We start from the raw sequence: 17,160 nt of genomic DNA on the forward strand, positions 1-17,160 counted from the left end.
GGCCCAATCCAGCTTGCAGGGATGATGGAGTCGTGGAAGGACCCTGGCGGCGTAACTCTGCATGGCTCGACCGTCACAGGCAAGCCAAACCTTAAGTTGGAACAAATTAAATGAAAATGACAATAGTAATAAAACTGGGCTCCGAATGTCTGAGAACTTCTGAGCTCGCTTCAGAAGCCCAGGCCTGGTGCTTCGTGGCCACTTTTGCTCGTTATCTCGCCCGTTGGAGAGTACACAGTACCTACCTTACATAATACCGGGTGCCTACGTTCGCTGGATACCTGGTACCTACCTAATATTTATACTGATATTGGACGCTGCATATATGTAACTGTACTTGTCACGGAGGGCCCGTGGCGCATTCTGCCCTGGCCTTGCGATTCCATCTGCGGCTCCCAAGTTCTAGGAAACTGCCTACCTGCTAAGGTAAGGTACCTGGCTCGGTAGTGCCTAAGGTAGGAGGTACCTAACACAGGAGGTAGCCAAGGTAGCTCTTGTCGTCATCCCTTCTGCTGCCAGAATCACAACTTGGAAGTCGTGACGGAGGCGATCCATGGCGGTTGAAGAAAGACGCCCAAGCACCGCCTGCTGTTTCGTTGCCGCCTCTCCCCACCCATCCAACCGTCCTTTACCTGTCGTGTCTTGCTTCCCTATTTTCATTTTTTTTTTTTTTTTCGTTTTTTTCCCCTTCCACCGGCAGTGGTGGTCATGACAAATCCCAAGCTCCTGCACCCTCACTTGAAATTTTGCTGGCCTAGCTGGGTTGTGGTTCTCGAGCCGTCACAGGCATGGCCGCTTTCTCGTCGTCCTCTGGCTCATCTTTCACATCATCGTCGCTTGGACGTCCTCCTAGATATAGCCGTTCCTATGTCAGCCCAGTAGACCCAGCCTGGACGCCAACGTCAGCAGTCTCGACGCTGTCGGCGCCGTCGACCGCGAGTTCAATCGCACCCCAGAATTCCTTTCGTCCGCTGGATCTGGGGCCACATGGATATCAAGCCACAATGTAAGGGCAATGGCACCTTCCCCCTTCTGTGGGAGTTCTTCATCCGAGGCAGAGTCGAGAGGATCTAACCATTTCATTTGTTAAATACTCGGAAACAGAGTCCTCTTTCAAGACACTGCAGACGAACGCACAGTATATCTGGGGCCATGGGAAGTAATCGGCTCCGAACAACGTCGAGTACTGTGGCATTGCAGCTACCAAAACGAGATGCTCGAGCATTTCCGTACGTCTTCCGGAAGCCATGGTATCCCAGCCGGATGTTATGGCAGTCAATCTAATCTAGCCTTCCCGCTAACGCGTATTTTTTTACTTTTTTTTTAGTGCCTGCAGACATCCCCTCAGACCTTCACCCTCACACGCTCCACTCCCGTCACCGGCAGTATCACGATCGCTCCGACATGGAACGATATGTCGCATTTACAGAACCTCATCGCGTTCGATACGTCTCTGACGAAGGACTGTGCATTCACGATCAGTACATGCAAGTCAGATACGAGTTCACAAGCGTCGATGGATCCACACAATTTCAAGGCGACTTGCGCCGCAAAGACATGATAGACTTTTACGACGTTGATGTAATATGGACCAATCTGCATGGACGCACAGATGGCTTCGGTAAAGTAAAGGGAGTCGGGGCGATTCAACGCCTCAAGATGTGGCGTGACCGATATACCACCTCCCACTCCCTCAGCTTCCTGGCCAACAAGACTAGTGGTCTGTATCGGGAGTATGATGTCCATATATTTGACGGCGAGTTACGTAGTAGAGATGACAGGGCAAATACATTGCGGCTCAACGTTCGAAGCCGGCCCCAAAGCGCGCCAGGTGAGGCACCTCATACCCGCTTCTCATTTGCCCGAGGCGTGAGACCACGATTGCGCTCAACTGCGCATTCCCGTCAAAACAGCTCCGACTCCAATCCTTGGACGCCGCCGTCGGTTGACATTCGTTACCTATCCATTCAGTTCAGCAGCCGACATGGTGAGTGCTAACTGTCGCGCCAAGTCGCCATCCGGGCATCCGAGTTTGACCGAGACGAGTAGATTATCGGCGCTTCCTCGAAACCTGGCTCTATGCTCACAGCAGCGACCGAGACTTTCAGAGTGTGCCTTTCCCGCCGAATCACTTTGAGCTGCCGTCCGGGGAAATGATGGCCGGTCAAGCTGCTGAGCTAGAGTCTCCTGATGAGCAACGCACGTCAGAACCGGTGACTGGGCCAGCGGGGTCGGATGAGAGAGGCTGAAAAGCGCATTCGATTTTGACCGACAGGTTTCGAGAAGGCTGGGGGGGGAGGGCAGCCGAAATACGCGCTGATGTACGCTGAATGACGGCAGGATTACACTACTACGGAGCGACAAGAGGGACCGGCGCCATCGAAACGTGAACGCTTCAGCGGGGTTGGCCTAGCTACAGAGGACCCCATGCGTTTCATTTCGAGATGCAAAACCTCCCAGAAGTTCTCGAAACCGCCAAAACAAAGAATGCTTCATTCCAGTATGGAGCCTGGCACTTTCTGGGGCACGAGCGGGGAAGAACCTGCTGCTGCCAAGATGTCCCTGGGTTACCTTTTCTCACAAGGGGGGCTGCACGACGTTGGTGCAGCTGCCGTGGCGTGCCAGCAAGCCAGCAGCGCAGCACGCTAATGGACAGCAGACGCGCCACCAAACTGTATGCAACAAGTCGCCTCCAACTGGACGGGATGGCATGGCAAGCAAGGCCTGGTCCCATATTCCAGCGCTGGCCCATTCATTCCGTCTCCCGCTCCGTCGGGCTGGTCGTTCCATTATGCCGCCTCGGTAAGCAAATCTCGACATTGTTCAACTTTCTCACGCCGGACCGGCCGTCCTACCGAAGGCTGCCAAAACCCCGGGATTCATTGCACCAAACTGCCGAACGTGATGCCATGGCACAAAACACGAAGAAAATCATTCTTTCCATCAATGCCGGTTCCAGCTCCGTCAAGGTATCGGTTTACTTGGCAGAAAAGCACCTGCGCCCGCAGCAGATAGCAGAAGCGCAACTCAGCGGATTGACCGCGCCGCCTGCGAAGCTGGAATACTCTCGACACGGCGAGCCAATCGTCAAGGATGAAGAGGTAAGTACGGAGGTCGTGGGACAGGATGAGGCCTTTGCGCTGCTGCTGGATACACTGGTCAAGGACGGTGAGCTGCGGGAGGTTGGGTCCAAGCACGACTTTTCGGTAGCATGCCACAGGATTGTCCACGGCGGCGACTACACCGAGTCCCGAGTTATCAACCGAGATACATATCGCCACCTGGAGGAGCTCGGCGATTTGGCGCCGTTGCATAACGGGGCGGCTCTGGAAATTGTAGAGTCGTGTATGAAGCAGCTCCCAGGTGCCACCAACGTGGCATGCTTTGATTCTCAGTTTCACGCAACCATTCCGGCCCACATCTCCACGTACCCCATCAACCCAGCCGTGGCGGGGAAAAACCGGCTGAGAAAGTATGGGTTTCACGGCCTCAGCTACGCATTCATGGCAAGGTCAGTTGCCGAGTTCCTCGACAGGGATCTCAATCAACTCAACATGATCGCGCTGCACCTAGGCAGCGGAGCCAGCGCGTGCGCGGTCAAAGGAGGCAGAAGCTGGGATACGAGCATGGGCTTGACACCGTTGGAAGGGCTTCCAGGAGCAACTCGAAGCGGGAGCGTTGATCCCAGGTAGGTGGCTGGCCCAGAGTGCCCGAGACTTGCTTTGGAAACGGCTGGGCGCCCAACTAAAAGCCGTGGTTGCGCAGTCTTGTTTTTCACTACGCAAGCGACGTGGGCAAACTCTGGCCAGCATGGACGGAGCATCTTCATATTTCCAGGGCTGAAGAGATGCTAAACAAGCAGAGCGGATGGAAAGCCCTGACGGGCACGACTGACTTTGGGGCCATTGCCGAGTCGGACGAGCCCACGCACAAGCTGGCGTTTGACCTTTTTGTCGACCGAGTGTGCGGCTTTGTCGGCAGGTATTACGTGTCTCTGGAAGGCCAGGTCGATGCGCTGGTGTTTGCCGGTGGCATTGGGGAGAAGAGTAGCCGGTTTCGTGACGAGGTGGTGCGTCGGACAAACTGCCTCGGGTTTTGGATGGACGGAAGCCGCAACTCGGGCCGTCTAGGTGGAGTTGTGGAGGACATTGGGGCAAAAGATGGACGGCATCGTGTGTTGGTGTGTCGGACCAACGAGCAACTGGAGATGGCAAGGGAAGCGACGAAAAACGAGGAGATGTGGGCCTAGATTGCCAAGACGAGAGAGTACTCGGTGCTGGCCCGGGGGCAAATGATGTGAAACAAGGGGACCAAGAAAAAAAAGAGGAAAAAAAGAAAAGAAAAGTTGAAGAAAAAGTACCCAGCTTCAGGGAGATGGATGACGTGTGAACTGGAGGATGGCGTAGTTGTCGTCTGGTTGGATGCCAGCCGCGTCACCTCGACACACGGGCCAGAAGGGCCAGCCCGGCTAGACGTCGGGGGCACGCGGGTTGCTCAGCACGCGGTAAGCGGTAAGCGGTAAGCGGTAAGCGGTAAGCGGTAAGCGGTAAGCGGTAGGCGGTAGGCGGTAGGCAGTAAGCCGCACGGAGTACTCCGTAGGGGACTTGGGTGCGTCGCAAGGCGGTGACGTACGCACCTGTGCAACTCGGGGCAGTCTGCAAGACGAGCAGGACGAGCAGGCCGAGCAGGCCGCGTAATAATGGATTGTGGGGGTTGGGTCGCATCGTCATTGTCATCGGCTAGGCCCATCGGCGCGTCGGCTATGGCGTTTTGACTTTGTTTAACCTTGACGCTATTCTTGCGCTAGGCCGGGCTGTTCAGATTGTCCCGACGTGACGTGGCTTGGGGCTTGGGGCTTGGGGCTTGGGGCTTGGCTTGGGGCTTGGCTTGGGGCTTCCGGCAAAGCCAAGAACGCACGCAGCCCACCAGACTGGATTGCCGGCACCTGCCTGCCAGTGGTCGGTTGGGCAGTGGTCGGTGGTCGGTGGTCGGTGGGCAGGGGGCAGGGGGCGGACCCAGGGGGGGGGAGAGAGAGCCGGTCGCGGGGGCCGGAGCGGCGTGGTCGGGTAAACTAGGTAGGTACATAGTTTTAGGCTTTGGACCCCTGGCTGCTGCTGCTCGTGCTGGCTGGCCTGGGGCCCAGCGTTGGTTGCCCGTTTGCTTTGCTGAAGCCAGGCTGGTTCGCATTGCCTCAAATCAAAATCGCACCGCCTGCATCAGTGCATCTCATGCGAAGGAGAAGACGAGAGAAGGAAAATGAACAAATAAACAAATAAACAAATAAAGTAAAAAAAGGTTGCTTCCTGGCCGCCCGTCCCCCTTCCTTCCCCCCCTTCCCTTCTTTCTTTTTTTTTTTGCTTTCCCCTTTGCGCCTGCTCGGCTACACACGTAAGCGTCCATCCTGCTGTGCAGTGCGTGCATGAATTTCGCCGCTCTCAACAAGCAACCCCCCCCCCCTGTCAAGTGGCAAGAGCCACCACGGCTGTGCTCCAACCTTCCTCGTCCGCCTCGACCAGTAGACGCCTGCACCATATTGAGTCCCTCACGCCTGCCAGAGCCCGTGGGCAAAGCACATGAGCAGTCCGGATCGACCCAACGGAGCCCAAGGAAAGAAAGCAAGCAAGGTCTTGCGTGGTATTGACCCCTTTGCGCGCACACACACACACATACACACACACATACACACACACATACACACACACATACACACACACATACACACACACACACACACAGGCACACACACACACATACATATATCTATGTACGTTACGCCCACGGAACTGACGACGAGCTGCCCCCGTGGGCAATTTTGCACCTTGGATTTCGGACGGCAGACCGTGGTCCTCGAGCCTAGGCGCCGGAATCAACTTTGGATGAACTTGCCCACCACCCCCTGACTCCTTTCCTTTTTTTTTTTTTTTTTTGTTTTTTTCTTCTCTCTTTTTTTTTTTTGGCTCCTTGCCACCAGCCTGACGTGCCGGAAACGGGTTTGGCAGAGAGCCAAGCAGAGCAACCAGCCAACCAAGCAGGCAGAGACACGGAAGCTCGCGCCCTCGCTTTCACGCTCTCGCCGAGATCGCGCCCTCCACCGAGAGACACCGGGCACCTGGCGCAACAGGGACAAGGCTCGTCCCCGTCGTCTCGCCGCACAGCGACAGCCTGTCCGCCATGTACCCGCCGGCTCTGCTCTTCATTCTGGCGGTGGCACTCGGGGCCCCGACCGCCGAGGCGACACAGCCCCTTGCACTCGTCTATCGGGGCCCCTCGTCGTGTAAAGGCTGTTCCGAAGCCGCGGCTACCCTTCTTCAGTCCTCGCCGCAAAATTTCAGCGTCACCTTCGTGGGGCCGAATGAGGGTACCGGCATTAGCGCCGATGTCTTGAGCAAAGCGGCTGCTTATGTGCAGCCAGGTGGTCCAGGTACGTTCTGTTGACAGCCCGTTTGCCGTCGAGACCGGGGGACCTTCCTCAACCCTCCTCCCGCTTTCCGAGATATATCACCAGACGGTGTGGAGCGGGGAGTGTGCATTGATGCTGTTGGAGACGAAGAGAAGAAGAGAAGAAGGGAAAGAGAGACCCCGTTGGTGGTTCTACCGGCGGCGACAGAGTCTCTGGAACAAAAGAGATTTCCTCATAGCTCCCCCCCCCCTTTTTTTTTTTTGTTTTTTTTTTTTTTCCCCAGACACCGTCTTGAAGAATGGTTTCTCCGAGACGACGGATCTGAGCACGAAACAGCAAGAAAGGGCATATATATATATATATATATATATATATATATTACATATATATGTTTAGCCTGCTTCCAAAACGCACCCCAACTACACGCCATCACCATCACCATCACCGTCGCCAACGCCATCGCCGGCACCACCTGCTCGACAGAGAGAACCGTGCTAATCTCCACGGCGCATTGCAGACTTGACTGCTGCGTACAACGAGCTGCAGGACCACGCACCCGAGATTCGCGACTTTGTCAACAACGGCGGCCGCTACCTGGGCTTTTGCCTCGGCGCCTTCCTTGCCGGCAACTCGCCCGGGTTCGACCTGCTCCCGTCGGGCGCCAGCACAGACGCAGAGAGGAAAATGGACAACTCGCAAGTGACGGGCACCGAAGACACCATCATCCAGGTCGATTGGACCTTTCGCACAAAGGTCTCCGCCTTCAGCCGCGGCGAGACGGCCAAGGCCCAGTGGATCTACTTCCAGGACGGCGCCGTCATCAACGGCCTCCCGGACGACGGCAACCACACGATCCTGGGGCGGTACTCGCAAAACGGCAACGTGGCCGCCTCGCTGACGCCCTACGGCAAAGGATGGGTGGCCGTGACGGGGCCCCATCCCGAAGCCCCCAAGGATTGGTGTAAGTTTGCAGAGTCTTGCGCCCAATGCCCATGCCACTGCCAATGGCCACCCTACGTTGCACCCCGTCTGACGCAGTCTTTGGCCCCATGTCTCGCCTTTCCTTTTCCTTGTCCGCAGACAAAGCCTACCGTATCGAAAACCCAGACGGTATGAAGTTCGACATTGGCTACGACTTTGTCAACGCCGCCATGGAAGCTGGCCCGGTGCCCACCGGCACCTCCGGCACGGGAACAGCTCCCCGGCCAACGACGTCCGAGGAAAGCGCGTGGAACTCGCTGGGTCGCGGGCGAGGCAGGATAACTCTGCAGAACCCAATAGGGTGGCTTGTCAGGGGGTTGACGAGGTTCAGGTAGACGCTGGCTGCCCCGTTGCCGTGGCCGTGGCCGTTGTCGTTGTCGGTGGGTGCTCCGCAACTTGAGCCGTCTCGTCTCTTTGCATCGTCGTCGGTTGGGCGCTCAGCCCTGTTTTTTGTGTGTATTTCATTTCCCTCGTCCCGGCTTGTTTCTTCGCAATGGGGGGGTTTTGCTTTCCCCGCTCGGCGGTCCGTCCGCAACAGCATTGTTTCGCAAAGGAAAAAAGTTCAAATAAAAGAAGGGGGGCGCAGTGAATGACACGATATGGCCAGTCGAAACAATATATATATCTACATACATGCCTGCATGCATGCATGCAAGCAAGCTGAACTTTCTTGCACACCGCGGTGACACGCAAAGGGAACCGTCTCGGCCTGTGAATCTGCCGCCACACGTTTGACGACGTCGGCCAGTTCGGCCTGCGCGTCCGCAGGGTGCGACGGCTTCGATTCAGCCTAGCATCTTCATCTTGGTAGAACACGCGAGCGCCGGCAGTACGCTTCGTATACGAGCAGGCAAGGGACGGGGATGCAAGGGATTGCAAAACACGGGATGCAGAGGCAGCCAGGCAGCTTGGAGGGGCGTTTAAGGAAGGAAGAAAAGAAGAAAGTAAAGAAAAAGAAAAAAGAAAAGAAGAGAAAAGAGAGCTACATGGTATCATTTCATTTCCCGCACTACCTAGCCCAAAACATCGGCCCCGTCTCTTCCCCAGAGCCGGCCTGTTCCAAGATGGTCCTGTCCTGTCCTGTCCTGTCCTGTCCAGCTCGCAAGCTGCATGCATCATGATCCCCGACCCTTGCGACCTTTTGGCGCTGTGTGTACCCATTGCCCTGGAAGCTGACCAAAACCCTTGGGACTTCTCTTGTGCCGGAATCCTGAACCCCCCCCCACCCCCTTTCATGTCCTTGTAAGCCGTCTCGTCTGGTGGACGACGCGCTCGTGCAAGCATTTTTTGTTTCTTCAAGCACCTTGCCTGGGATAAATCGCCGGAAAACGTTGACAGAGAGCCACACCCCGTCCAACCCTTGTCCTCTGTCAAAAAACAAAAGAGAAAATAAGGGGAGAAGAAAAAGAAGAAGAATATTAATCGTCAATGGTTGGAAAGATGAGGCCCGCTTTATAAATCGTGTACAAGGCCACCTGTATATGTAGTTTAGCCCTCCCGCCCCGGAAACCCAAATGTGCGTTCGTCACGCCGATATGCCGTTAACATAAAGAGCCAATGGATAAAACGACAACATGTACAAGAGGAATAACATGGAAAGTGGCCCTCCAAATATATGTGGCCTAGAACAGCATAAACAGGAAGCCTCGCGCATTCACATGTTGCCCGACAAGCAACCGTCGAAGAAGTCAAGACCGGACACCATGTAGCAACATGGCCCGAGCGGCTATACCAGTGTGATGTCTCCTCGCCGACGAAACCGAAGGAAACTATGAGCTGCACCATCAGCTCGAAGGGGGGGTTGCCGTGGTGCCAAAGACATCTGGTCCCGGGAAACGTGGTGTGCCTGAGCGAGTTTCATAAACCGGTAATAGGAATTAACGGTACATGCCGGGTTCCCCTTTTTGGGAGAATTTCCTGGTCCTCTCTTTCTTTCTTTTTTTTTTAAATTTTTGTGTATTTTGTTGGGGTGCACAGAGGGGGGCTTTAGCTTTCCCAGAGCCGAAGTTTTGACTTTGCGAGCAGACGTGTAGTGTACATTCTGTGACCACTGCGCTGCCGAGGCTCTTGCTCTTCTCAAGTCCTTGCACTGCCCTCTTGACAAGCGACTGCCATGGCAAGGGCATCTAGTCCGCTGTTTGCGGTCGGACGGTTCAGGATGGGGAGAATCTGCGTGCGCGTTTCCCACGTGCTGGTAGCTGGCGAGGTTAGAGGCCTTGTCGAGGAGGCGTACAAGTCAGATTCACATTGCATCGCCTCTTGACTGCTGACAGTACCCGTGGCAGTGGCGGATGTTGATGACCGGCCGCGACCATGGCAAGAGCTGCGGCGAGCTTCAGCAAGAGCAGCCTTTTGAGCCCGTTGGGTAGCAGAGGAGCGGCTCTTGTCCTTGTAGTGAGTCTCCAGGTGCTGCTTCATGTTGTCGGCCCGAGTAAACTTCTTCTGGCAACCCAGGTACGTGCACTGGACGGCCTTCTCGGCTGTGTGGATCTTGGAATGTCGCGAGGCGTGGCCCGAAGTGGTAAACGTCTTCTCGCAGCCATGGGTGTCTCTGTAGCGGCATGGATATCGTTTGCCAGGACGCTCTGAAGCTGCAGCAGAAGTTGCGGGAGTGATGTCGTCGTCATACGAGGTTGATCGACTACTGTCTACATAGGCCGGGCGCTTTGGGGGTAGCTCGCTCCCGTACATAACCCCACGCGGGTAGGCGTAGTCGACGGAGGGAGTCAATGGCGAAACGGGGTCATTGCTCAACTGAGAGTCGTAGGAATCGGAGCGCAGTAGTTCTGGCGTGATGGGAGGAGAAGAGCTGCTACGCGTACTGGCGTATGAGCGAGACAGGGTGTGGCCAGCAGATACTTGAAAGTGAAGAGACTGCTGCTGCTGCTGCTGCTGCTTCTGATGATGATGATGATGATGATGATGATGATGATGATGATGATTTTGTTGTTGTTGATGTTGTTGTTGTTGTTGTTGTTGTTGTTGTTGTTGTTGCTGTTGCTGTTGCTGTTGTTGTAGTTGTTGATGTTGATGTTGATGAAGCTTGGGGTTCCCGTAGCCGGGGTTCTCGTCGTTGAGAAGAGAGACGCGGCGACCCGCGGCGTTTCTAGCTTCCATATTGACGGAAGGGCGAGTGTGGATTTTGGGTTGTGCGCATAGGATGTGCTGCTTGTTATTGACTCAACAATGGTGCTTGAAGCTATGACACACGAAAGGTGCGAGTGTCGAGGGTCGAAGCCGCCGTAGGAGACTTTGGCAGCAAACGAGGGATGGAACTGCCTGGATGCCTGGAGGCAGAGGAAACTCTATTTACTCTTGTTTCAAGGATCGAGAGGATGACGCCAACATGGGGATCAAGTTTGCCCGTTGCAGAGGTTTGCTGCTGAAAGCAAGAAAGCTTGGGCCAAAGAGGCAGTTCGGGCAGTTGAGGTATTTGAGGCAGTCAGTTCAGCCAGTTCAGCCAGTTCAGGCCGGTTATTTGATCTGGCTGAGCCGAAACGAAATATCAGAGTCGAGCTTTTGCGGAGAGGTAGACGGCGGCCGCGGTGCGAAGGGTAGCTCCAAACCCTTTTTCACTTGGAGATCTGGAGGCAAAAGAAAAGGGTGGTTATTGTTGGGTGTGGTGTGTGTGTGTAAGCGTGTGGGGGGGGGGGGTGCGGGATGTGATGCCTTATGCGCTCAATCTGGACCGCCGGGGGAGGGGGGAGGGGGGCAGGTACAGGTGCAGTGACGTTTGCGTGACGACAGGGTCCTAGCGCCGACCAAGTGTGGCTTGCGATGTAGGGAACGAGTCCAGGTACCCTGGTGCTGGCGGGACAGCTGCAGGCAGTTGGCAGGGGCGGGCCAGGGTACGTCCGGGAATTTCTGGTTCGGAAGAGAGCGGGCGGGCAGAGCGGGATTGTCGTTGCGACACCAAAGGGGCTACTTGCAGCAGTCTATGGGTTGATGGGTGGTGGTGACTTGGGGGTGGGGGGGGGGGGGAGGAGAGGCGAAAAGAGAGACTGAATGCAAAGCAACCCAGCCGACGCTCGAGTTTGCCAACGAGGCACAGGATTTTGCGTACCAGGCAGGTGTGCAGGCGATGCGCAGGCGGCGCGCGCAGGCGAGGAAAAAGAAGGGGGGGGGCGGGTGGTTTCGGGACGTAAAGCGGAGTATCGGTAGCGGCGGTGGTAAAAGGCACTCGTGAGCGGCAAGGCAAGCAGAAGGAGCAGCAGCAAGCGGTAGGGAGTCAACAGGATCGATCCTTCCTGCAGCAGTAGTCGTGGGGAGCAGCAAGTGGTGGCGGTGGTGGTGGTGGTGGTGGTGGTGGTGGTGGTGCTGCTGCTGCTGCTGGTGGCGTGAGTGCTGGAGCTGGTGGTGCAGAATGGGCAAAAAAAAAAAAAAAAAAAAAAAGAAACAGATTGTTGGGAAAACCCCAGGTGGGATGAAAAGGGAAGAGATGGGAGTTTTGAGCAAGCCGGACGTTGTCGCGCATGAGACCAGACGCCATTTCACCTGGGAGCCTGGGAGCCCTCGTCAGATCGCGATCGCAGGGTGACGGCGGCCGCTGGAGCTAGCTGCTTGCGAAGAAGAGCCCCTGCCGACGCCCGCCTTGGCCAAAACATGCCTAGGCCGAGCGAGCATGCCCGGGCACCTCTGTGCCCCAAGGGGACGGTCCCCAGGGCCTCGGGGCCCCAGTTGGCGTGTCCCCCCACCCCACCCCCCCGGGCGTGGTCAAAGGGTGCTGCTGTAGTCAAACCGTAAGCCAAGTACGGACTCGGACTGGAGGCCACACACCACCCGTCCGTACAGAAACCCATATGCAACTACCAGGTAGGTAGGTAGGTACATGTAGGCACCTAGTCCACAAGCGTACGCCGTGCCAAAATGGCCAAGAGAAGCAAAGCAGGCTGGGGAAAGCCGCATATTAAAAATAAGAATTAAAAATAAAAAATTCAAAAAACAGGCAAAATGATGGAAAAACAGAGCGGCCTGGCGGTGTTTCCCCGGCTCATCTCTTGCGACAAAGTATCGACGGATGCAAAGTCCGGAGTCGGCGCTCCGTCCAAAAGAAAACGGACGAGTCTCAATGTAGGTAGGTAACATGGATGGCAATTACACGACTAAAAAAAAACCAACGATGCGTATCTCGCACCCCCCCCCCCCCCTCTTTGGCCCACTCTTTTCCTGATTTCCTCCCCAGTCGTCCTTTGCGCAAACAAACAAGCCTAAGCCTGCTCTTTTCCGCAGCCATTTGATCAACCGTCAACGTCCACTTTTTACGAAGCCAAGGAGGGCAGATTCACCCGTTCGTAGCGTCCAAAAACCAGCCCGGACTTTGCCAGAGGAGCCCAGGTCTTGAGCAGCCATCGTGAGCAACGTGGCCAAGTGAAAAGGGGACCAGTTAAAGGTTCTCTGCTTCCTCCCCGCCTTCTCTCCCCTTCTTGCTGAGCCCTGCATTTACTCAATTACGAGGGCATCGCCAATGAGACAAAACGGGGCCCAGGGCGAGCTTGAAACCAGGAAAAGAGCAGCAACTCTGAGCTTGTGCTGCTCTTTTCGTTTCTTTTTTGTTTTGGCGACATAGGCCCGACTGGGCCACCTGACGGCGTACATTGCCAATTGGAAAGCTGGCGACTATTGCTGCTGGACCATTGCTGCTGGACCATTGCTGCTGGACTTATTGCTGCTTGACCCGGAATATTGACCAGGTCGTGCGCCCACTCGCTTGTGCATACATACATGTATGTAGCTGTAGCTGTGGCTGTAGCTGTAGTTAGTTGCCCAGGGTTTCCAAACTTGCAAAGGTTTGGCTTGGCTGGCTGCTCTCGCCTGGGAGGGACATGGGTACAGTCAATACTTTCAACCTTGTTTTGCTACATAATAAATGGAGCCCGCAAATCCAAGGAAGGAAAACTTTTTGTACAGAGTGCAGCCCAAAGCAAGCTTGGGTTCGACCAAAAAAAGAACCGTGACATGGAGGCAAAAATCTCGCCAGAGTCCCATGCAACCAACAGAGTTCCCATCCCATCCCATCCCATCCCCACACTTTGACGGCCCTGACGGCCCTTTCTGGGACGGGAGTGAGTTGCGTTCCAATTGACTTCATACGCACCTCGTCGGCGGTCGCACTGCAGCCATGCAGTGCCGCCGCAAAGGGATAGGCACAGGGCGAGTGCAGAGCAGCCCGCTGGCATCAATTCATATGTACATGGGGAGTACAGCAGGGACAGACGCGACAGGGGTAATCCGTCTTTGTAATCTCTGTACTCCGTACATCTGTCCGTGTCCCAACCGTCCCGAGTCCTGACCGCCAGTGGACGATTGGATCTTTAAAAAGGGCAGCGGGAGAAAAAAAAAAAAAAAAAAAAAAAAAAAAACCAAAGTTTGTTTGCGGCTGCGAGCCTCCGACAACGGTCCAACTCGGGCATGCGTGCGTGAGTTGTGCGTGAGAGAGAGTACAAGGTAATTCCCAATGTACCTGTGGCTGGCTCCTTCCCTCTTCAAGCCGGGCCCTTCCCCCTCTCTTCTTTCTACTCTGTTGGTTTTGCTCCCCCCAACCTGCAGATTCGCAAGCTAGAAATTCTTCACGAGTTGGCCGTTTTGCGAATCACGACCGATTGGAGTCAGCATCCCGAACCCGTGGAGATTGGACTTCGTCGTCGCCAACCGCGGTGGAGTTGTGCGAGCGAGCTTCTACACCCCCACTTGATCTCAAGCTTGGGCCAACAAGGATCTGCACATTGCGAGACGCGGAAATAAGAAATAAGGCTTCGGGCTGGTGTGTGTCGTCGTGTCATAACTCACAATTGCCAAGAGACCGGCCGACAATGAGCCTGCACAGCGCGAGGCATGTCGCATGGAAAGCTTACTCTTCGATGAGGCAAAGTTGACAACGGTGTCGTCAACATCAGCCCAGTTTTTCAATCCAACGCAGATCCTCACATCTCGCTCAGCACGGGCGGGTCAATCGTGCGTGGTCCATGGACGGGCTCGTTTCGGACCCGAAAGACAAGAGTTCAGTGGAGACGAGTCGAGTCCGTCCTTGGCTGGATAAAGTCAGACGAGGACCAAGCACAGGATTGTATTGAAGCAGATGAGAGAGGACCAAGCACAGGAGTATATTGAAGCAGACGAGAGAGGCCATCAGCTGAACAACTCGGCGCGTCTTTGATTCTCCAACTACTCCCAGTCTGAACAAGACGAGACTTGCTTTGCTGCCTTCCTCCGGGGTCTCTCCGCACTCCCATCATGTTGCAGCCGACCCGACCCGCAAGTCATCTGCTCATCTGCTGGTTCGGGCTCAGCGGTTTATTACTCTGGCACGTTGATCCCCATGTCGACACAAGTCCGTACATGTACATGCTGCACAATCACCTATTTACGTTTACTACGGAAGGACACAACGACGGGGGTCAGCGTAGGCGCCGTAATCCGGCAGCAGCCTTGCAAGTTGAATCGCATCCCCTCGGGAGCGTTCTGCGATTTGCGTCAGCCACGATGGCGGTTGGACCGGGGGGTTGGACCGGGGGTGTTGGACCGGGGGGGGCATGGGGTGGCTGGGGCTGGTGGCTGGGGCTGGTGCTGGGGCTGGGGCTGGGGCTGGGGCTGGGGTTGGGGCTGGGGCAAACCACAAAGCAGCCTTCCACACGCCCCCTGAAAAGGGCATAAGCCCGAACCAAAGTCCACCAGGCTTTAGCGACGGAGCACTTGCGCTAGCTAGTCCTGGAACTGCGTGGGAACGGCACTAAGCAGACCGCCGTTATCGAGACCCTGATCGCACCAACAAAATCTCGATCTCCAACCATCTGACCAACAGTTGGCCAGGTGTTGTGTTCCAGCACCATTCTGCGGCGCCGACAATACTTGATCCCCAATAATCAACATTGACAGGAGCCAAAGTCGCTCGGAGGTCCCTTGACCTGTCCCCTTGACCTGTCCCTTGCTTGTGCTTGGCCCGGCCCAGGGTTTGAAATGGTGACGTCAGACTTTGTGCTCCGCACCGCAGGTCGGGGTCCTGTGCGCAGCCACTGGGAAGCCGTCACTTGTACTACACCGCCTGCTTTGCTTGGTAAACGAGAACCCAGGGTTAAGAAAAAAAAAAAAAAAAAAAAAGAAGGCGGCATGGCATGGCTTGACTGGGCCGCAGTTCTGTTGTTGCCCGGCAGGCAGGAAATAGGGGTTGTGCCTTTCCACCGTCCTCTCCCCGCCCCCCCGCGCGCACCCCCCCCTTCCTTTCTCCGCCCCTTTTTTTTTTTTTTTTTTTTTTTTTTTTTAAAAAAAAAAAAGAATTGGAATAGTGCTTTTTGCCGTTGCCTTTGGGAACTGATGCTGGCGATATTGACTTTTGCAGAACTGGGCTTGCAACTTGGGCATGTGCCCGACCGGGCCCGACAAGAAGGAGAAGGTACCCTTTTCTTGCCTTTGATTGATTCCCCAAGCATTGGTCCAAGGGCGCGAGCAGAGATGCAGGGTTGTGGCAAGCGGCAGGGGTCTCAAGGTCCCCTGAGGGGTTCTTGGGCGGACATGGGTACCTGCCAGGTGGAGCTTACCAGCGTGAACTTTGCTCCCACACCCACACCCACACCAACACCCACACACCCTGCGCCTTTCTGTGTTGCGAGCTCCGCAGCACACACCACACAGTACACACACCACACAGTACACCCCACAGTGTATACACCACAATGTACACACCGCAATTGCTTACGCTGTTCAAGAGGTACATGGTAGTAGGCTAGGTACGCACACACAGTACGGAGTAGCACATGCAGCAGTGCGTGCGGCGGGTGAGAGATGCAAATTTGCGAAAGACCATGTTGCAGTGGATGCACTTCCCCCCAACAACCCCCAGCTCGCTTCTCGAGCAGCCCTAGTCACACAGTCAGTCAGTCACACATCACACATCACACATCACACACCCACACCTGGTCTCGAGCGTGGCCATCGTGGTCCATGCGGGGCGGGTTACGTGCATCTTGGGCGCGGCCAGTTTGCTCCGCAGGACAGAAAACGGGGTGCCCACCGAAGCAAAGGTCAAGGCCAAGGCCAAGGCAGGGGCATGCTTTTGGAAGCCCGATCTACGAAGTGTGCGGACAAGAACCGCTGTGCAGACAGACGATGGACCCGACCCGGCCCATGGTTCACACCTTCAGACGTGTCTGTCTGTCCGTCTGTCTGTCAATCAATCAATCAATCAATCAATCCGCTTCCGACGGGTTGGATTCTGGAAAGCACGCAGATTGCGGAGACGACGTCCGGACGCAACGGAAACTTGGGCTGTGCGCATGGGTATGGAAGCTTGTCGCTTGCTTAATTAACCCATCCCCCCCCCCTTGTCGTTAACATACATACATTGCCGCAGAGTGGGCCAATAAGCATCGAGAAGAATAAGCATCGAGAAGAATACATCGAGCTCAAATGCGCGCGCGACCTGCTGTGCTGGGAAGAAAATGGCGATTCGCATCGATCGAGCAGGAAGCGGCAACGGCTGTCTTGTTCCTCCCTGAGTCGGAACTTTCATCAACGGTCAAGGCTCTGAACAGGTGAATGAATCCAACGACCGACTCAAGCATGGCCATCAGGGCCATGGCCGTCTTAATCGACGATGCGTCTGAGGAGCCATTACCCTAGAGGGACGCTACGCTTTAGCGACTTGTTCGGCCCCGCAAGGCCCAGCGACGCCTTGCCATTTCCGTGAGAATTTCATCTTTTCCTTTGGGTGCAGATGATGGCTTCTTTCCGTGTCCTCGAGTCGTTTGAAATCGGCTTCGTCATCGAAATCTCGTCATCGAAATTCC

General features: G+C 55.5%; 4 protein-coding genes across 4 annotated transcripts; 3 read left to right on the forward strand and 1 right to left on the reverse strand.

Moving 5' to 3' along the window:
* Positions 1-788: 788 nt before the first annotated feature.
* Positions 789-2,249, forward strand: UV8b_01242 (uncharacterized protein; the record flags this gene model as incomplete). Its single annotated transcript, XM_043138740.1, has 4 exons — positions 789-1,006; positions 1,105-1,229; positions 1,328-1,987; positions 2,050-2,249. The coding sequence occupies 4 exons, from the start codon at positions 789-791 to the stop codon at positions 2,247-2,249; spliced, it is 1,203 nt and encodes a 400-aa protein (XP_042994674.1).
* A 660-nt stretch (positions 2,250-2,909) lies between these two features.
* UV8b_01243 (uncharacterized protein) lies at positions 2,910-4,249 on the forward strand (the record flags this gene model as incomplete). Its single annotated transcript, XM_043138741.1, has 2 exons — positions 2,910-3,688; positions 3,766-4,249. 2 exons carry the CDS (start codon positions 2,910-2,912, stop codon positions 4,247-4,249), a joined length of 1,263 nt encoding a protein of 420 aa, XP_042994675.1.
* Positions 4,250-6,171: 1,922 nt separating this feature from the next.
* Positions 6,172-7,716, forward strand: UV8b_01244 (uncharacterized protein; the record flags this gene model as incomplete). Its single annotated transcript, XM_043138742.1, has 3 exons — positions 6,172-6,421; positions 6,918-7,361; positions 7,481-7,716. 3 exons carry the CDS (start codon positions 6,172-6,174, stop codon positions 7,714-7,716), a joined length of 930 nt encoding a protein of 309 aa, XP_042994676.1.
* A 1,741-nt stretch (positions 7,717-9,457) lies between these two features.
* Positions 9,458-10,498, reverse strand: UV8b_01245 (uncharacterized protein; the record flags this gene model as incomplete). The annotated part of the gene is made up of 1 exon (XM_043138743.1): positions 9,458-10,498. The coding sequence occupies one exon, from the start codon at positions 10,496-10,498 to the stop codon at positions 9,458-9,460; it is 1,041 nt and encodes a 346-aa protein (XP_042994677.1).
* Between the last annotated feature and the right edge of the window lie 6,662 nt (positions 10,499-17,160).

Source organism: Ustilaginoidea virens, chromosome 1 (assembly GCF_000687475.1).
Source record: "Ustilaginoidea virens chromosome 1, complete sequence".
Lineage (NCBI taxonomy): Eukaryota > Fungi > Ascomycota > Sordariomycetes > Hypocreales > Clavicipitaceae > Ustilaginoidea > Ustilaginoidea virens.